The sequence below is a fragment of the Conger conger genome, chromosome 17 (genome assembly GCF_963514075.1).
Source record: "Conger conger chromosome 17, fConCon1.1, whole genome shotgun sequence".
NCBI lineage: Eukaryota > Metazoa > Chordata > Actinopteri > Anguilliformes > Congridae > Conger > Conger conger.
Window position 1 is genome coordinate 29,319,977 of NC_083776.1, and position 13,807 is coordinate 29,333,783.

A 13,807-nucleotide genomic window follows, 5' to 3' on the forward strand; every position below is an offset into this window, starting at 1 on the left:
ACCCAGGAGGTTTTTGGATCAAATCCTGTTTGCAGTGCTGGGGTTGGGGGAGGGGCATGGAGCATGGTATTTCATTAATGGCATTTTGGCAGATGCTCTTATCCAGAGCGACGTACAGTTGATTAGACTAAGCAGGAGACAATCCTCCCCTGGAGCAATGCAGGGTTAAGGGCCTTGTTCGAGGGCCCAACGGCTGCGCAGATCTTATTGTGGCTACACTGGGATTAGAACCACCGACCTTGTGTGTCCCAGTCATGTACCTTAACCACTACGCTACAGGCCGTCATTGAAAAGCATGAGCTACAGCTGTGTAAATGTGGTCAATGCAAAAAAAGAAATATTTCCCCCAGAGATGTGACGTGAGAGAGAGGTTGAGATAGTCTAAAGTAACAACAGTGCTCCCTCTGTTGGTCATGTCTGGGATTAGTCTCCATATACATACACATACAGGCAAGCAGTTCTGGAACTGAATATCACCAGATATTTTTGTTTACAGAATGTGATATACATTAGCATATATGATATAAACATGCATGCATATTAAAACAGTATCCACACTCATGCAGTTGAATATATACTGTGGGGATGCAGTGCTTTTGCACAAGGCTATGCTTGTCCTCACCAGGGAATGGTACCTGAAGGCTTTGGGCCAGGAGCCCTGATCATCACGAATATTCTGTACATCCACAGCACAGGACACACTTGGCTCTTAGGGACACATTACATAAGGCATCCTTGGGAAAACACCATTTCCCTGGTTATAAATTATTACACATGTAATGTAATGTACTGTATATATTCATACAGTATTACATGATATTAACAATGTCATGTGTAATAGGCGGCGGGGGGGGGGGGGGGGGGGGGTTACGTTGGGGGGGCAGGTACTTTGTCCCAGGCCCTGGGGGGGCGGGGTGCAATGGTCTGTGAAGTTGTGGCAAATATTCCCGAGGCACACAGAGAGGATTTTGTCCCGGGCCTGGGAATCTCACCCAGCAGAATGAAGGACAGTGGACATTTTGAACCTGGCTTCAGATCTGGAGGAGTAGAGTGGAAACATGGGGGATGATTACATAGCCAGGTTAGAAGATTGGCCAGGACACTGCTCTTTGCAGAAACCACCTCCCCTCTTGAAAGTCTTCAATTTCCCCCGGTGGGTGAAGATCACAATTTACATTCCCGGCCAAAATATTAAAAGGACCGTTAGATTAAAAAAAGAAACACAAATCTGTTTATTAGCCTGAGCTCAGTTCAGTTCAGACTGAATTGGAGCAAGGACAAAGCGGCAAGCCGTTAGCACCCCGCATCAAGAACAAAACACAATGCAGCTAGTTTACTGCCAGCAGATGCTGACCTCCATAATGCCTCCGACAGCCCATGTCAGCATTATCGGCCATTTTATTGTGCATGGCGCAGAGTTTGCTTAGCGCATTGTGTCCTCCACAGATCTGGCTAGCTTCTAATGGCAGCTGTGAGCTACGGCCCGTTATAAAATCACCGTCGCGCTAGAAACTCACCGACTGGAAGGGAGCGATAAAATAGGTCAGTGGTTAAGAATTTATAAAGATGGGATTTGGGGAGGCTACAGAGCCGATACAGCCATTCTCTGTGACACTCACGGCAGGAAAGGGGGTTTGCTATTGCAGATTCTTTGGGGGGGTTTGCATTCAAAATAATACATAAACTAGGACTTAAATGAAGAATTTGCTTTCTCATCATGCAAGTTTCTGTAACTGAGCCAAGATTTAATATACCGCTTCCGATACTTTATATTTATATGTTTCAGTGTTGAAGAGGAAAGTAAGCCTGAATTTTATGGATTAAAATAGTTGATTAAATGGCAATACAAAAACAAAAGTACAAACTTTATAACAGCTAATTCTAGACTTCTACAATACCCTTGATTTCAACTCAACAAGATGCATGTTAATCTTTATTGACATTTGGCCAGATACAGTATAATTCAATGAAGCATACACAATCACCTCAAGTTGAGAAATTCCAAAATTATTATAAAAAAAGTCAGCTTGTTTAGAAACATACATTAGACTTGAGAATATAGAATTGCATTGATTTAAAGCAGCTTAGTAAACCATGCATCTGTTGTAGCTGCTGGAATGGCTTTTATGGAGAAAAAAAACAAAGCATTAAGGATACTTTACAATCAACAAAAAAAAAAAACATCACAATTTAAGCCAATTACAGTAATTTCAAAATAAGAATACTTAAAAACTGAATGGGTAAGTCTGATATCAGGACAACTACGGATTCCAGTTGGAATGATATTGACAAAGCTGTATATTTCTGTTATTGTAAGCCAGTCGCAACCTAAATGTAAATATATATTCCTGTATTGTGCACATGATGTTAAAAAAAAAATCATCAAAAAAACTAAAACAAAACTGGCCCAAGCACATGACAGGTCCAGTTTAATATGAAATCAAGGAAACTCCCTACCAAAGCAAATACAGTTCCAGCAATACCAATTAATGTTTACAATTACCAAGGAAATATTGATAAACATGTGGGAATGCTGAAGTATAATTCCTACAAGTTTTGTTTTGAAATAGTTTGAGAAGTGGACAATTGCATAGAGCTCCTTGGTTGCATATTATTTGCCATTTTCTGCTGAGCAAATGCAATACAAATGAGCAGCAAACATACGAGTGTGCAACATGAAGGTGGATGAGCAATGACTGTTCTATTATCAGCGTTCCCTTAAAATGTGTGTGTGCGTGCCCATGTGTGTGTGTCTCTGTGTCTGGGTGTGTGTGGGTGTGTGTGTGTGTGTGCGTGTGTGTGATTTTGATCACTTTGTCCAAGTGTGTATGACCTTGGTTGCACAAACTCATGTAAGGAAGGGTGAAGTCAATTTTGTTCTTTCATCATGACTCAGAGGGCCTGAGTGGGGTAATTTTCCCCTCTCTGTGTTCTTGTCGTTGGCTTGCAGGGTCGAGTTGCAATCCGCAGGAAATCCGCGGTCAAGATGAACTTCGACCATTAACCTGGAGAATGAAAAGCAAAAAGGACTAAGGAAAATCTCAGAACACTTATTTTCGCTAACATGGCTGTTATAAAAGAGACGAACAGACAACCTTATGTAGAACACAAAGTGCCGGACTCTACCTCTAGTACAGGAAGCGCGTTCCGTGAGACGCTGCCATGTTTTCTGACATGTTCCGCACTTTCAGGTAGTTCACGAACCCTCGGAAAAAGAGCAGGAGGCCTTGGAGGGAGAGAACGGGAGCCGGAGCGGGAGCGAGAGAAAGAAAATGAAAGGAATTGTAATGGTTGCCATGACCACGTTGCGCTTGCCTGGATTTGAACTGTTTTGTGGTCTGGGTTTTAATACCTGCAGCTCAGGCACCCCAAGAGAACGACATCACCAAATCTGCCCAACCCCCTGCCTCACTCTGTTGTGAACCCTGGACGTTCCGTCACTGACGAAGTAAAAGTCCTGCCGTGCATTTCTTCCAGCTCATTTCACCAATTAGTTCAACCTCCCGGCTGAAGAACTGCGCCGATTAGCAAATCCAGGAGATTCGAACAAAATACAGGGGAGGACTTTTACTTTCTGAACCTGTACTTTCAAGCTCACACCAGGCCAGTGTCATACAGCATCGTCAGGCTGAGGAACCCTGTGCAATGTGGACTACTGGCCACTTGGGGGAAGCAAAGTTCAATGTTTCTGGAGCGAGTCATGCCATATCAGAGTAAAACCTATGTAATTAACAGGTTTAAACACTGACATCTCAAGATGTGCAAAAATAATGACATTTATGATATTTGCCTATTTTTGGGGTAACTCACCAAGAACAAGGAATATCCACCAGAGCCAGTATTGGCCATTGAAGTATCCAGTAAAATAATCAGAAAACTGAAATACAAAAAAACAAATAAATAAAATACCATAAGTCAGCGCCAGCTAGAAAATACAGCTATGGATGGGTATGCTGCCAATGTTAAAAACAGTTTAGCAGCAGACGATTGCCATCGGTTGTGACTCTTCTTGGCATAAGCTCTGCTCGGCATAAGCCCTGCTCATTAACTAGACCTTTATGTATGCACTTATGCCAGACAACAGTTTCTTTTCAATGCCTTCTTGTAAATGTCAATGTAAATTGAGGCTTGAGACTTTCAGAGAAATCCACATAATGGAGAACTCCACTTTCTAAATGCTCCCTCATCTTTTGTCACTACAAACATCAGCGCTGCGAATGAACCGCGAATTGAAGCTTTCCGCAAAACGTTTCCTCTGATTCTTCATACTGATGGGAGAATTCGCTTCCTCAAAACCAACAATGGGAGGAGCGACATTTGCTATCGGTCACCGATTTTATCCAATCAAAGTGTTTTGCCGTGGAGAACTACATCATCAACCAAACAAGTCAATGACTGACAACGGCTTTAGCTGCACTAAACCAAACTTCCCCCTTCTAGAATGACTCTTCACCACACCCCCTAAGCCTACCCTGACGATGAGGATCCACTTGATGAGAGACAGCCCAAACCCGCAGATGGCTCCGTATCGGCCCGCGATGGTGTTGGTCAGCAGGCAGAACGAGAGGCAGAAGCCGATCCAGTTGAACAGGAAGGCCACTGTTCGGAGTGCGGAAGGGAAAGCCAAAAATCTGGATTTACCACATTAAAGCTACACGCTGGCGTACTGCAAAAGACACAGGAAATATTGCATACTTGTCCTAAGAAGGCAGGAGTAGCCATTTCACACAGGCCTGGTGAGAGAAATGTTGCATGGATCGAATTACAGGGCGGCCATGAGGCCATTGCCGTTTTGGCCTTTGTGACCTTTCAAAAGTAAATGATTTTCAAGCTCTTTTTTTCCCGTGGCATGTCAGTGAGTTACTGTTCTGCAGGGGCTTTCCACGGCGTTTCCGGTAACCCCGGTGACAGCCCTGTGGTCTCGGTTGCTATAAGGGGCTTGTGGTAGCTGGTTTAACAGGCTAAAGCGAAATGCGGCCACCCCAGGCAGTTCCTCTAAAAGCTCATATGTAACATCCCGCTCGACTCTGACGCAGTATGCAGATACAATTTAAGGAATATTAAAAGCAGATACTGGGATTTTGTTTCTCATTAGATGGGTGTAGAGATAATGATTTAATTAATTTGCCCAGTTAAAGTCAGTGCTAACGCAGCGGTCGTTCGGCTGACGAGGACTTACTGAAGAAAGCCAGCAGGAATATCCCATCGTTCCCCACCCTCAGCTGATCAGCGTCGCTGAAATCAGCGCGGGAGGGAAAGTCCTCCTCCAACTGCAAGAGATCCAGAGAAAAATCACTTCATTTCAACTCGCCGCGAATTCAGCCAAGACCGGGAAATGATAAAGGACCCGGGTTCAATGACAAATCTAACGATTAACAAACAAGTAAATAAATACGCTGCTTACGACACGACTTAAACAGCTTCCAGCACTTCTACCATTAGTACTAATATTACCACTACCACTAAGCCAAATGAAGGAGACGTATAAAAAAACAGTGTTAGATAAGAGAGCGTTAGATAGACTTACAATACGAATTAAACAGCCCCCAGCACTTCTACCCATTAGTACTAATATTACCACTACAACAAAGACCAGAGACATGGAGAAAGCAGAGTTAAATAAAAGGGGAGAAATACAGATGACATACCCTGGGCACCATGTCCAGGCAGTGTTAGATAAGAGGAGAGAATGTAATGTATGTATGTATGTATGTATGTATGTATGTTTATTAATGTAATGTAAATGCAGAAGGAAAAGTAGAGGGGCATACCCGGGGCACCATGTCCAGGGAGGCAGCGGCCATGGCGGCAGCCTTGGCTTTCTCCGCCTCGTCGTAGGTGGGCAGCGAGGTGGCGATGCTGTACGGAGGGGGCACGGGCAGGTCTCCCTGGAAACAGCACTCTGTGGGACCGTTCAACAATGTCGACACCAAAATCATGGATGGCATGCGATTCATTACATTACATTACATTAGTGGCATTTGGCAGACACTCTTATCCAGAGCGACACAGTTGATTAGACTAAGCAGGAGACAATCCTCCCCTGGAGCAATGCAGGGTTAAGGGCCTTGCTCAAGCGCCCAACAGCTGTGCAGATCTTATTGTGGCTACACAATATTATTGTGTCCCAGTCATGTACCTTAACCACTATGCTACAGGCCGCTCTACTGCTAGTGAGTGGACATGATTTCAGTGATTGAATGTGTTTGAACGTGTTCTTTGAGTAGTCTGGGAGCTGTGAAACGCTGAAAGGGTTTTGCTGAGCTGCGTCACAGCGACGTTGCCACACCTGGAGCTGCAGACGCTCCCAAAGCGATACTGGCGTACGAAGGGGGCGGGGCCTCTGCTTCCACTGCCGCTGATTGGGCCGCGGGGGCCTCTGCTGATTGGGCAGATGTGGACGCCTCCATGCTGTTGGCTGCTTCAGATGGTTCATCCTCATTGTGAAACTGAATGCAGACCAAATGTAATGAGAACAATTTATTTTTAACTCAATTTAAAAATTAGAACAAACCACCCCCACACCAACCCTTAAACACCAGCAGACACCACCAATCAACACTCTCACCGTCTAATCAAGGGCCGCTCAGTCGTACTGCTGGTTTTTTATCGCACCGGAAACGAGGAAGTGTCACCAAATGAGGAAGTGTTAATGTTCACTATGTGAACAGAGTGAGAACTACACAGTACAGTTAAAACAACCCACAAAGATCTGCGGCTTAAATATGAGAAATTAGTTTGGGTAAAAATGTAGGCCTCGCTTCTGTTGTGACAACTTGCTGAATTTAATTATGCATTTTAAGACTTACTGAAAAGAACATTTTAAAATAGTCAATTGAAAATATGAATACAATGACTACATATTAGATGAACAACTTATTAACTTCAAAGTAAATTGGATTTTTTCTTCCATAATCAGTTTACAGTATGTTATACGCCTCAGCACAATTGGAAAAACTCAGACAAGATAAAAATGGTGTCTGACTGCCTTTGCACAAGCAGTCTCGATTGGTGAAACCTTTATTTATGAATGGACTGGTGCAATGCGTCAGCACAGTTGAGCACTATGCTAAACAGCCAGATTACAAACTGCCACAAAGAAAAGCAATGGCTCTCGGATTCTTAAATCAAATGACCCCAATCCCTGCTCAATCTCCTCTCCATGCACTTCCAAAACTCTATCATGCAGTACCACACAAAGGGCATAAGGAGTCCTATGGGAGGACAGACTATTAAAGAAAAATACCCTAACTACTTTAGCCCAGTGAGCAATTTATTAGACTTTTTTTTAGACTTCTACTGCTGTAGCCTATCCGCTTAAGTGTTCTGATGCGCTGTGTGTTCAGAGATACTCTTCTGCATACCACTGTGGTAATATGTGTTTATTTGCGTTACTGTCACCTTCCTGTCGGCTTTGACTAGTCTGGCCAGTCTCTCATTAACAAGGCGTTTCTTTCTGCAAAATTGCTGCTCACCGTTTTGTTTTGTTTTTCCTCCACCATTCTTTGCAAACTCTAGAGACTGTTGTGCATGAAAATCGCAGGAAATCAGCAGTTTCTGAGATACTCAAACCACCCAGTCTGCCACCAACAATCAATTCACGGCCTTCTTTTTGTTCTGCAGAGTAAAAGGAAGCTGTGGCTAGTGCAAACTGTATGATGCATAGACTCCAAAAAGATATGGACAAAGTGACTGTCACTGTAACATCGCCCACTGACTTTGCATGGGTTTGCGAAAAGCGTTTTGAAAAGCAGTTTTTTTGCTGCCAGTAGGGAAAAAGGGGAACCCTTATGCGGTCACAAAGTCTAGTCCAGGTCCACGAAGCGTGCGAGATACCACCTACCCAGAGACACGCAATGACTCGGATGTGTCCATTAAATATTAATATTGTACAAATGACACAATAACATCAGCACACGGGGAGACATTTACCAAAGACCAAAGAAAAAACTGCTATTGGGACTACATGTTCTTGTGGGAAAAATGAATTGACTGTCTGACTGAGTTTTGGTACCACTAAAACAGGTGGGTGGAAGACCTACACTGGAGCCAAGGGTCCACACTGGCATTAGTGAGCATGGTCTCTTAACAAGACCAGAAAGTGAGCTTCTCAAGCTAAGCCTGTTTTTGGCTGCTTGGGCTAGCAGCATGTGCTTCCTGTGTTTGTACAATATTTGGGTCATTAGCAGGACTCATATGTGAGAAGTATCAGCTTTGCACACACCATCTTATGCCAAATTTCCATCTACACCATCTTCAACAGTCTTTTTTTTTTTTTTATGGTTGCAAAACAGTGATCCAATCATTTAATTGCAAACTCAATCCGTTTCAACTTACGCCGTTTTCACCCAGTCAATCGCTGAAAATAACCGGGGCATTTAAACTGAGGTACAGTAGAACATTCTCTCTCCTTGCTTCAGCCTCTACGCGGAGGTGGACGTGCGCACGTGTGGATTATCCCTCCGCGATATAATTTTAGCCCAAAGAAATAAAAAAGAAACCGGGCCGTGAACGGTAAGTAGGCTTCTGTCATCTGCGGCCTAAAAAACGCTGCCAGAAAGCTATTTCAGCTTAAAAGCCCAGAGATGCTGTCAGAATCTGCTACGCTCTGCAGGACCTGGCTTACCCTTCCCTGCCGCAGGCACGGCCTCTCTGAGGCCCGGCAGAAAATAAACACGTTGCTGGTTGCGGTATGTGGCAGCCGGTGTCGGGATATCTGATCCGGAGAGCTGCGCAACCGTGCAATATATAACTTCTACAACTGATCTTTGTTCGCGGCAGCAAAGATCAAGGTCCCTGGGATTGGTAAGATATTACTCCAGCTCTTATCACAGAATGCAGGGTTGCACAAGAGACACGTTGCCCAAGTCCGCCGTGAGCCATTCACCGAACATCCAGAGGACTGAAGCTATGGAGGATATGACATGCAGGCCTGTATCTGAACCCAGAATCATGCCATTATACGAACTGCAGACTATTCACCCATTACAGTTGTGGCCCACTTCATAAATGGCAACATTTCATAAAAGATAGGTACATAAACAATATTTTGCCAGGTTTGCCAGCGTATTGAATAAAAGCTGATAAGCGATTTTGCACGTTCACTGAAAATACACAGAACTGTTCTTTGTGTTATTTGCATTGGACTAAAGAAGAATCTACAAAACAAATAAACGTGAAACATGTGTGTGATGTAGCTGATTGTGCAATATAACGTTGGTGAAACATCTCATCTACAGTACAAAACCAAAATATCAGCTTGTGACAGAAACTTGACGCATCTCTTAACACTGCAAATATAACTTCAGCCTCAATCATGGAACGAAACCTGGAGAAGAACCATAATCCTGATTAGAAAAGCAAATGTTGAATTTATTTTGTTGTGCATATTAAACAATGATGGTTAATTTGTGTTAATTACACCTCATGGGTATTCATTCAGGAAAAGTTGTTTACAAAACGGAGCACTTTATGCATAACTATGGAAATCTATGCATCATCACGGTAAAACTAACTTTTTTCATTCCTGAAATAACATAGCATCTGATATGGCAGGGATTAGAATGTATACTTTACTCTAATGGTTCAAGTTAGTCGTTTTTTTGTTTTATTTTACATGCATATCATGTTTTGGAAAATCATATTGCAAACCCAATATCAGAACAGGAATCAAACTGTCTAGAGATGATCATCAGATGTCACGTGCGAAACAGACGTGAACTGGTTCATCATGAACATCACAAATTGGCCAAACAGATTACTGAGCCAAGTCTCTGCAAGATGTTACCCTGACAGTCAACCAAGCCTGTTTGCCAAATAGTTGATGGTGATAATGATGATGACCTAATTACGCATAATGGGCCCATGTGTTGCGCTGGCTCTTATTAAGCCTGTAAAAGATTTGGGTTAAATAAAATATGGATAGGACAGTTCTGTCATCACCTGATGCATGGAACACTCACATGAGTTCCACCAATGACCTTGGATTTAATAGAACATCAATTGTGATTGGTGGATTCTACTTGCTGGATACCCACAGGGCAACCGGACATATTGGCAAAAAGCACCATGAATCACTGTTGCTGTTCTATTGCCTGTTACTATATGCTGTGCTTAGGACAGTCACAGCATCACATACGGTGTAGCAAACAGCGAGGAGCTCCATCAATCACCATTTTATTATCCCTGAGAATGTGCCCTTCATGTAGGCACATTTACTGCAGAAACCACCCATGCCATCTCGAGTTCTGCTTCCTTGTCTTCTGTACATTCCGCTTACCACTGGGACCTTCACGTATCTTGTTCAGAAAGAGATTTTGTGTGAAACTGCACCCACTGTTGCCCCTACAACACGCCTTCATGCCAAAGTGAGCCGGGACAGAACGGGTAAAGATGCAGGACTGTGATGAAGTGATGCTACTCCCCGGCACAGGTGTTGATGGAAAAAACAAAGGCTGTCTGAAGAATAAAATAAGGGTGCAGTGAGCTTCTAATCCTGCAGCCTGCTTATTTTGGGTTTTACTGCCCAGAGGTACGAGTCTATACAGTGCATATCTTTGGTGCTTCCTTACCAGGCTGATTGAGGTTTAAAAAAAAAAAAAAAAAAAAAAAAAAGCAGAATAGAGGAAACCATGATGGGTTCCGGTGTGCTTCAAAAAACAGTATGTCATAACATACTGATGAAAATTAAGCAAAATTCTACCCAAAAACAGATAGGAAATTAGGAAACAGTTGTCAAAGCTAAAAAAAAAAAACAATTCCAGCGTGTCTCTCAGAGGATGTGATGATGAAGACAGTGACAGTGGCAGACATCATATTTAGCTTGGAATGTACTTCTCATTATTGATCTCAGCTTTCAGTCCGTTTTTTTTATGTTTCTTTGCAAATGCCTGTGGTTTATCATAGACACAATACAAATACATTTCTTAATAAAGAACTTTGATTAGGTCCCTCATTGCCATAAACCATCTTTCCTCATTTGTTAGCGACCATACCCACAAATATTCCAAGATCCACACGTGTTCGTTTTCCACTAATCACGTGATAAGCGAACCACAACCACAAAATTGGCTATATATCAACCAAGCCTGTTCCATGCACAAGTAGCACAGGCCTATTCTGGCGTCCTACTTCTGCGCTGTGACCGAATATTAAGGCGGCTGCTATTTTTAAACAGCCGCAGGTTCGGTTAACCACTATGCAATTTCTATATTTCAGCACAGAATTCTGTCTGACATGCTGTAAGGGCGTTCGATACATAGCTAGATACTTAAACCATTCCGTGAGCGCAAATAACCGTGGTATGAACACTAAACGGTCTGTCACTAAATTAAATGAAAATTGAATTTGTATTACAAGTACACCGGCGATTTGGGTCAGAGAAAGGTTTGGAAAGACCGAACAACAGCACGACAGGGAAAAAGTGAAGAGAGAAAGAAATCCCAAGTGGGAAGAAACCTCTGGAGCAGCCCTGCTATATAAGGGGTATACTAATTCATAAGTTAAAAACTACTAATAATATAGCTATTAGTCTAATTTACATTTCTCAAAAATATTTACACTGTAGCTAACATTATTAGCCTAGATAACTTACTGCTGAGCAAGCTAGTTGGCTGACACCTCGAATAGTTTGCTAACTAAGTTACAACTAGCTTGACGTTTAACAATGCGTTGGCCACTAGAATTCAGGCTGCTGATTTTATCGTCAGGATGACTGCAATTAAATATAACATTTTACAGGGGGTTTTTTTATCTGCGTGTAGCCATTTAATTTTCTCGTGGATCTGACAACTAGTGCTCGCCTAACAATAATGCTACATTTTTTTATTAACCCTGCCATTTGCTCTGGCGTTTGCCAGTTAAAGGTTAGGTATAGGCTAGGTATTGATAATTTGATGTATTTCACGAAAAGCAAACGTTGCTGCCTATCCACACACAGCCAACAAATTAGCTAGCCTGAATCCGGAAGTGTATCTATTTTACTTTGACTACCAGCTGGTAAGCAATCTAATCTTTGACAGTCTTCACTGAGTAGCTTGCCATTGAAAGTTACTTACGAGTGAAAGCAGTTAGCGAAGTAATTTTCTTACCACTTGATATCGACTTGCTCCCTGGTGATGTTCCATCTTAACAACTAGCTTAGCTTGCTAGCTGACGGTAAGAAATAAAGCAAAACAAACAAAAACCAGGCTTTTTTTGTTCCCCTCCAATATTTTTCTAGTGATCGATGCAAGTACGTTTGCGTCCAACGAGGCGTTCAAATAAAAATCAGCTAGCTAGCTGAATAGATTACTTAAAAACTAAATAGGTATCTCGTTCCTCGGCACGAACACTCATTCTGAACTAGTCTCTGTGCCAGAGGTGCTGTCGAGAAAAAAGAAAACAATTAGCCAGCTGGCTGTGAATTGACGTCGGGTGTACGCATGTGCTTCGTCGTCTCGTATAAAAGCAACTGATTCAGTTCCAGTGGTTGTTTACGGGCATCTGCGCAGACTCGCGGATATTTACGTGACAGAGATGGACTAACAGAGAAGAAAGCAACGATCGGATTGGTGAATCCGTGTTGTATTCAGATTAGTGGACGTTGTAAATGACTGATCTGTGCACCGTTTGGAAATAGCGATGGCTGGCACATAAAATGGACAATAAAAGGCTGTATAAAATGAGTAACACGTGTAATGAGATATATGGGGGAATTATATTATTTTATACTCATACAACTTTGTACAGTTTCTCTGAGCAACATTTTATTAATTTGAGACTACTGACAATTCAATTTAAAATAGCAAACTGGATCTTTGGTTGGAATCAAGTTTTCTGGTCATGTGGGACAGAGGAAATGTAGCCCTTTGGCCATGCTCGCCAACTTTGGGTTTGGTGTTGAAAGAAGCAGGCTATGCAAGACTTCCAACATACAGTGAAATGACGATGATGTATTTGATGTCACTGGGTTGTTTTGCATCTATAGGTCTGTGGGCTCTTGTTAAGATTATTTGAAGTAGAAAGTTGTTTTTACCTAAAAGGTCATTTTTTTTCTTTTTACCTAAAAGGTAATCAAATAAATCTTTGAATTACGCCAAGAGCATCTTAAATTCAACCAAGAATTGATTGTGAAATAAAAATGACTGATTTGCAAAGGCCATCAAAGTCTCCAGAGTTGAATCCCATCAATTAGTGAAGCACAGGCTGAACAATTCTGTTTGGAGCAATGAAGATCTCCAAAGTATACAAGATAGATTGATGATGATTAGATTAGATTAGATTAGATTAGATTAGATTAGATTAGATTAGGATAGATAGATAGATAGATAGATAGATAGATAGATAGATAGATAGATAGATAGATAGATAGCAGCAGTAACAGCAGCAGAAGACCAAAAAATAAGTCTAATACATTGCTAATAAAGTGCTCACTGAGTGTATATACACATACATACATACAATGGGTTCCAGAATTATAATAAAAAGGAAAAAAAGCAAAAATAAAAAAGGCTGGATAATGATCAATATGTTATGTTCACACATGAGAAAACCATATAATTTGATTTCAATACATTTGCTCTCATGTTTCAATGTTTTTTTCTGAAAACCACTGGTGCAAAAATGATTGGCACCCATAACAATTCTTGGAAATGAAATAAAAGTGAAATTGACAATACCATTTTACTTAATTGAGTTAATCTCAGTCAAACAGAACTATATTCTGTCATTTCATCACTTCCCGTTTCACGGGTGTATAAGCAAAATGAGGTCACAAGCATAGAGAATCCATTTGTCTACCATCAGCATGGGAAAAGCCAAATAACTG

At 41.9% G+C, this 13,807-nt stretch overlaps 1 protein-coding gene across 1 annotated transcript; it reads right to left on the reverse strand.

The window, feature by feature from the left end:
* Positions 1 to 1,920: 1,920 nt before the first annotated feature.
* LOC133116486 (NEDD4 family-interacting protein 2-like) lies at positions 1,921 to 12,460 on the reverse strand. Its single transcript, XM_061226096.1, has 8 exons — positions 12,090 to 12,460; positions 6,290 to 6,449; positions 5,772 to 5,902; positions 5,180 to 5,270; positions 4,472 to 4,599; positions 3,811 to 3,877; positions 3,127 to 3,226; positions 1,921 to 3,005 (listed from the first exon to the last, which is right to left on the reverse strand). Exons 1-7 carry the CDS (start codon positions 12,123 to 12,125, stop codon positions 3,129 to 3,131), a joined length of 711 nt encoding a protein of 236 aa, XP_061082080.1. The 5' UTR covers positions 12,126 to 12,460; the 3' UTR covers positions 1,921 to 3,005; positions 3,127 to 3,128.
* Positions 12,461 to 13,807: the final 1,347 nt, after the last annotated feature.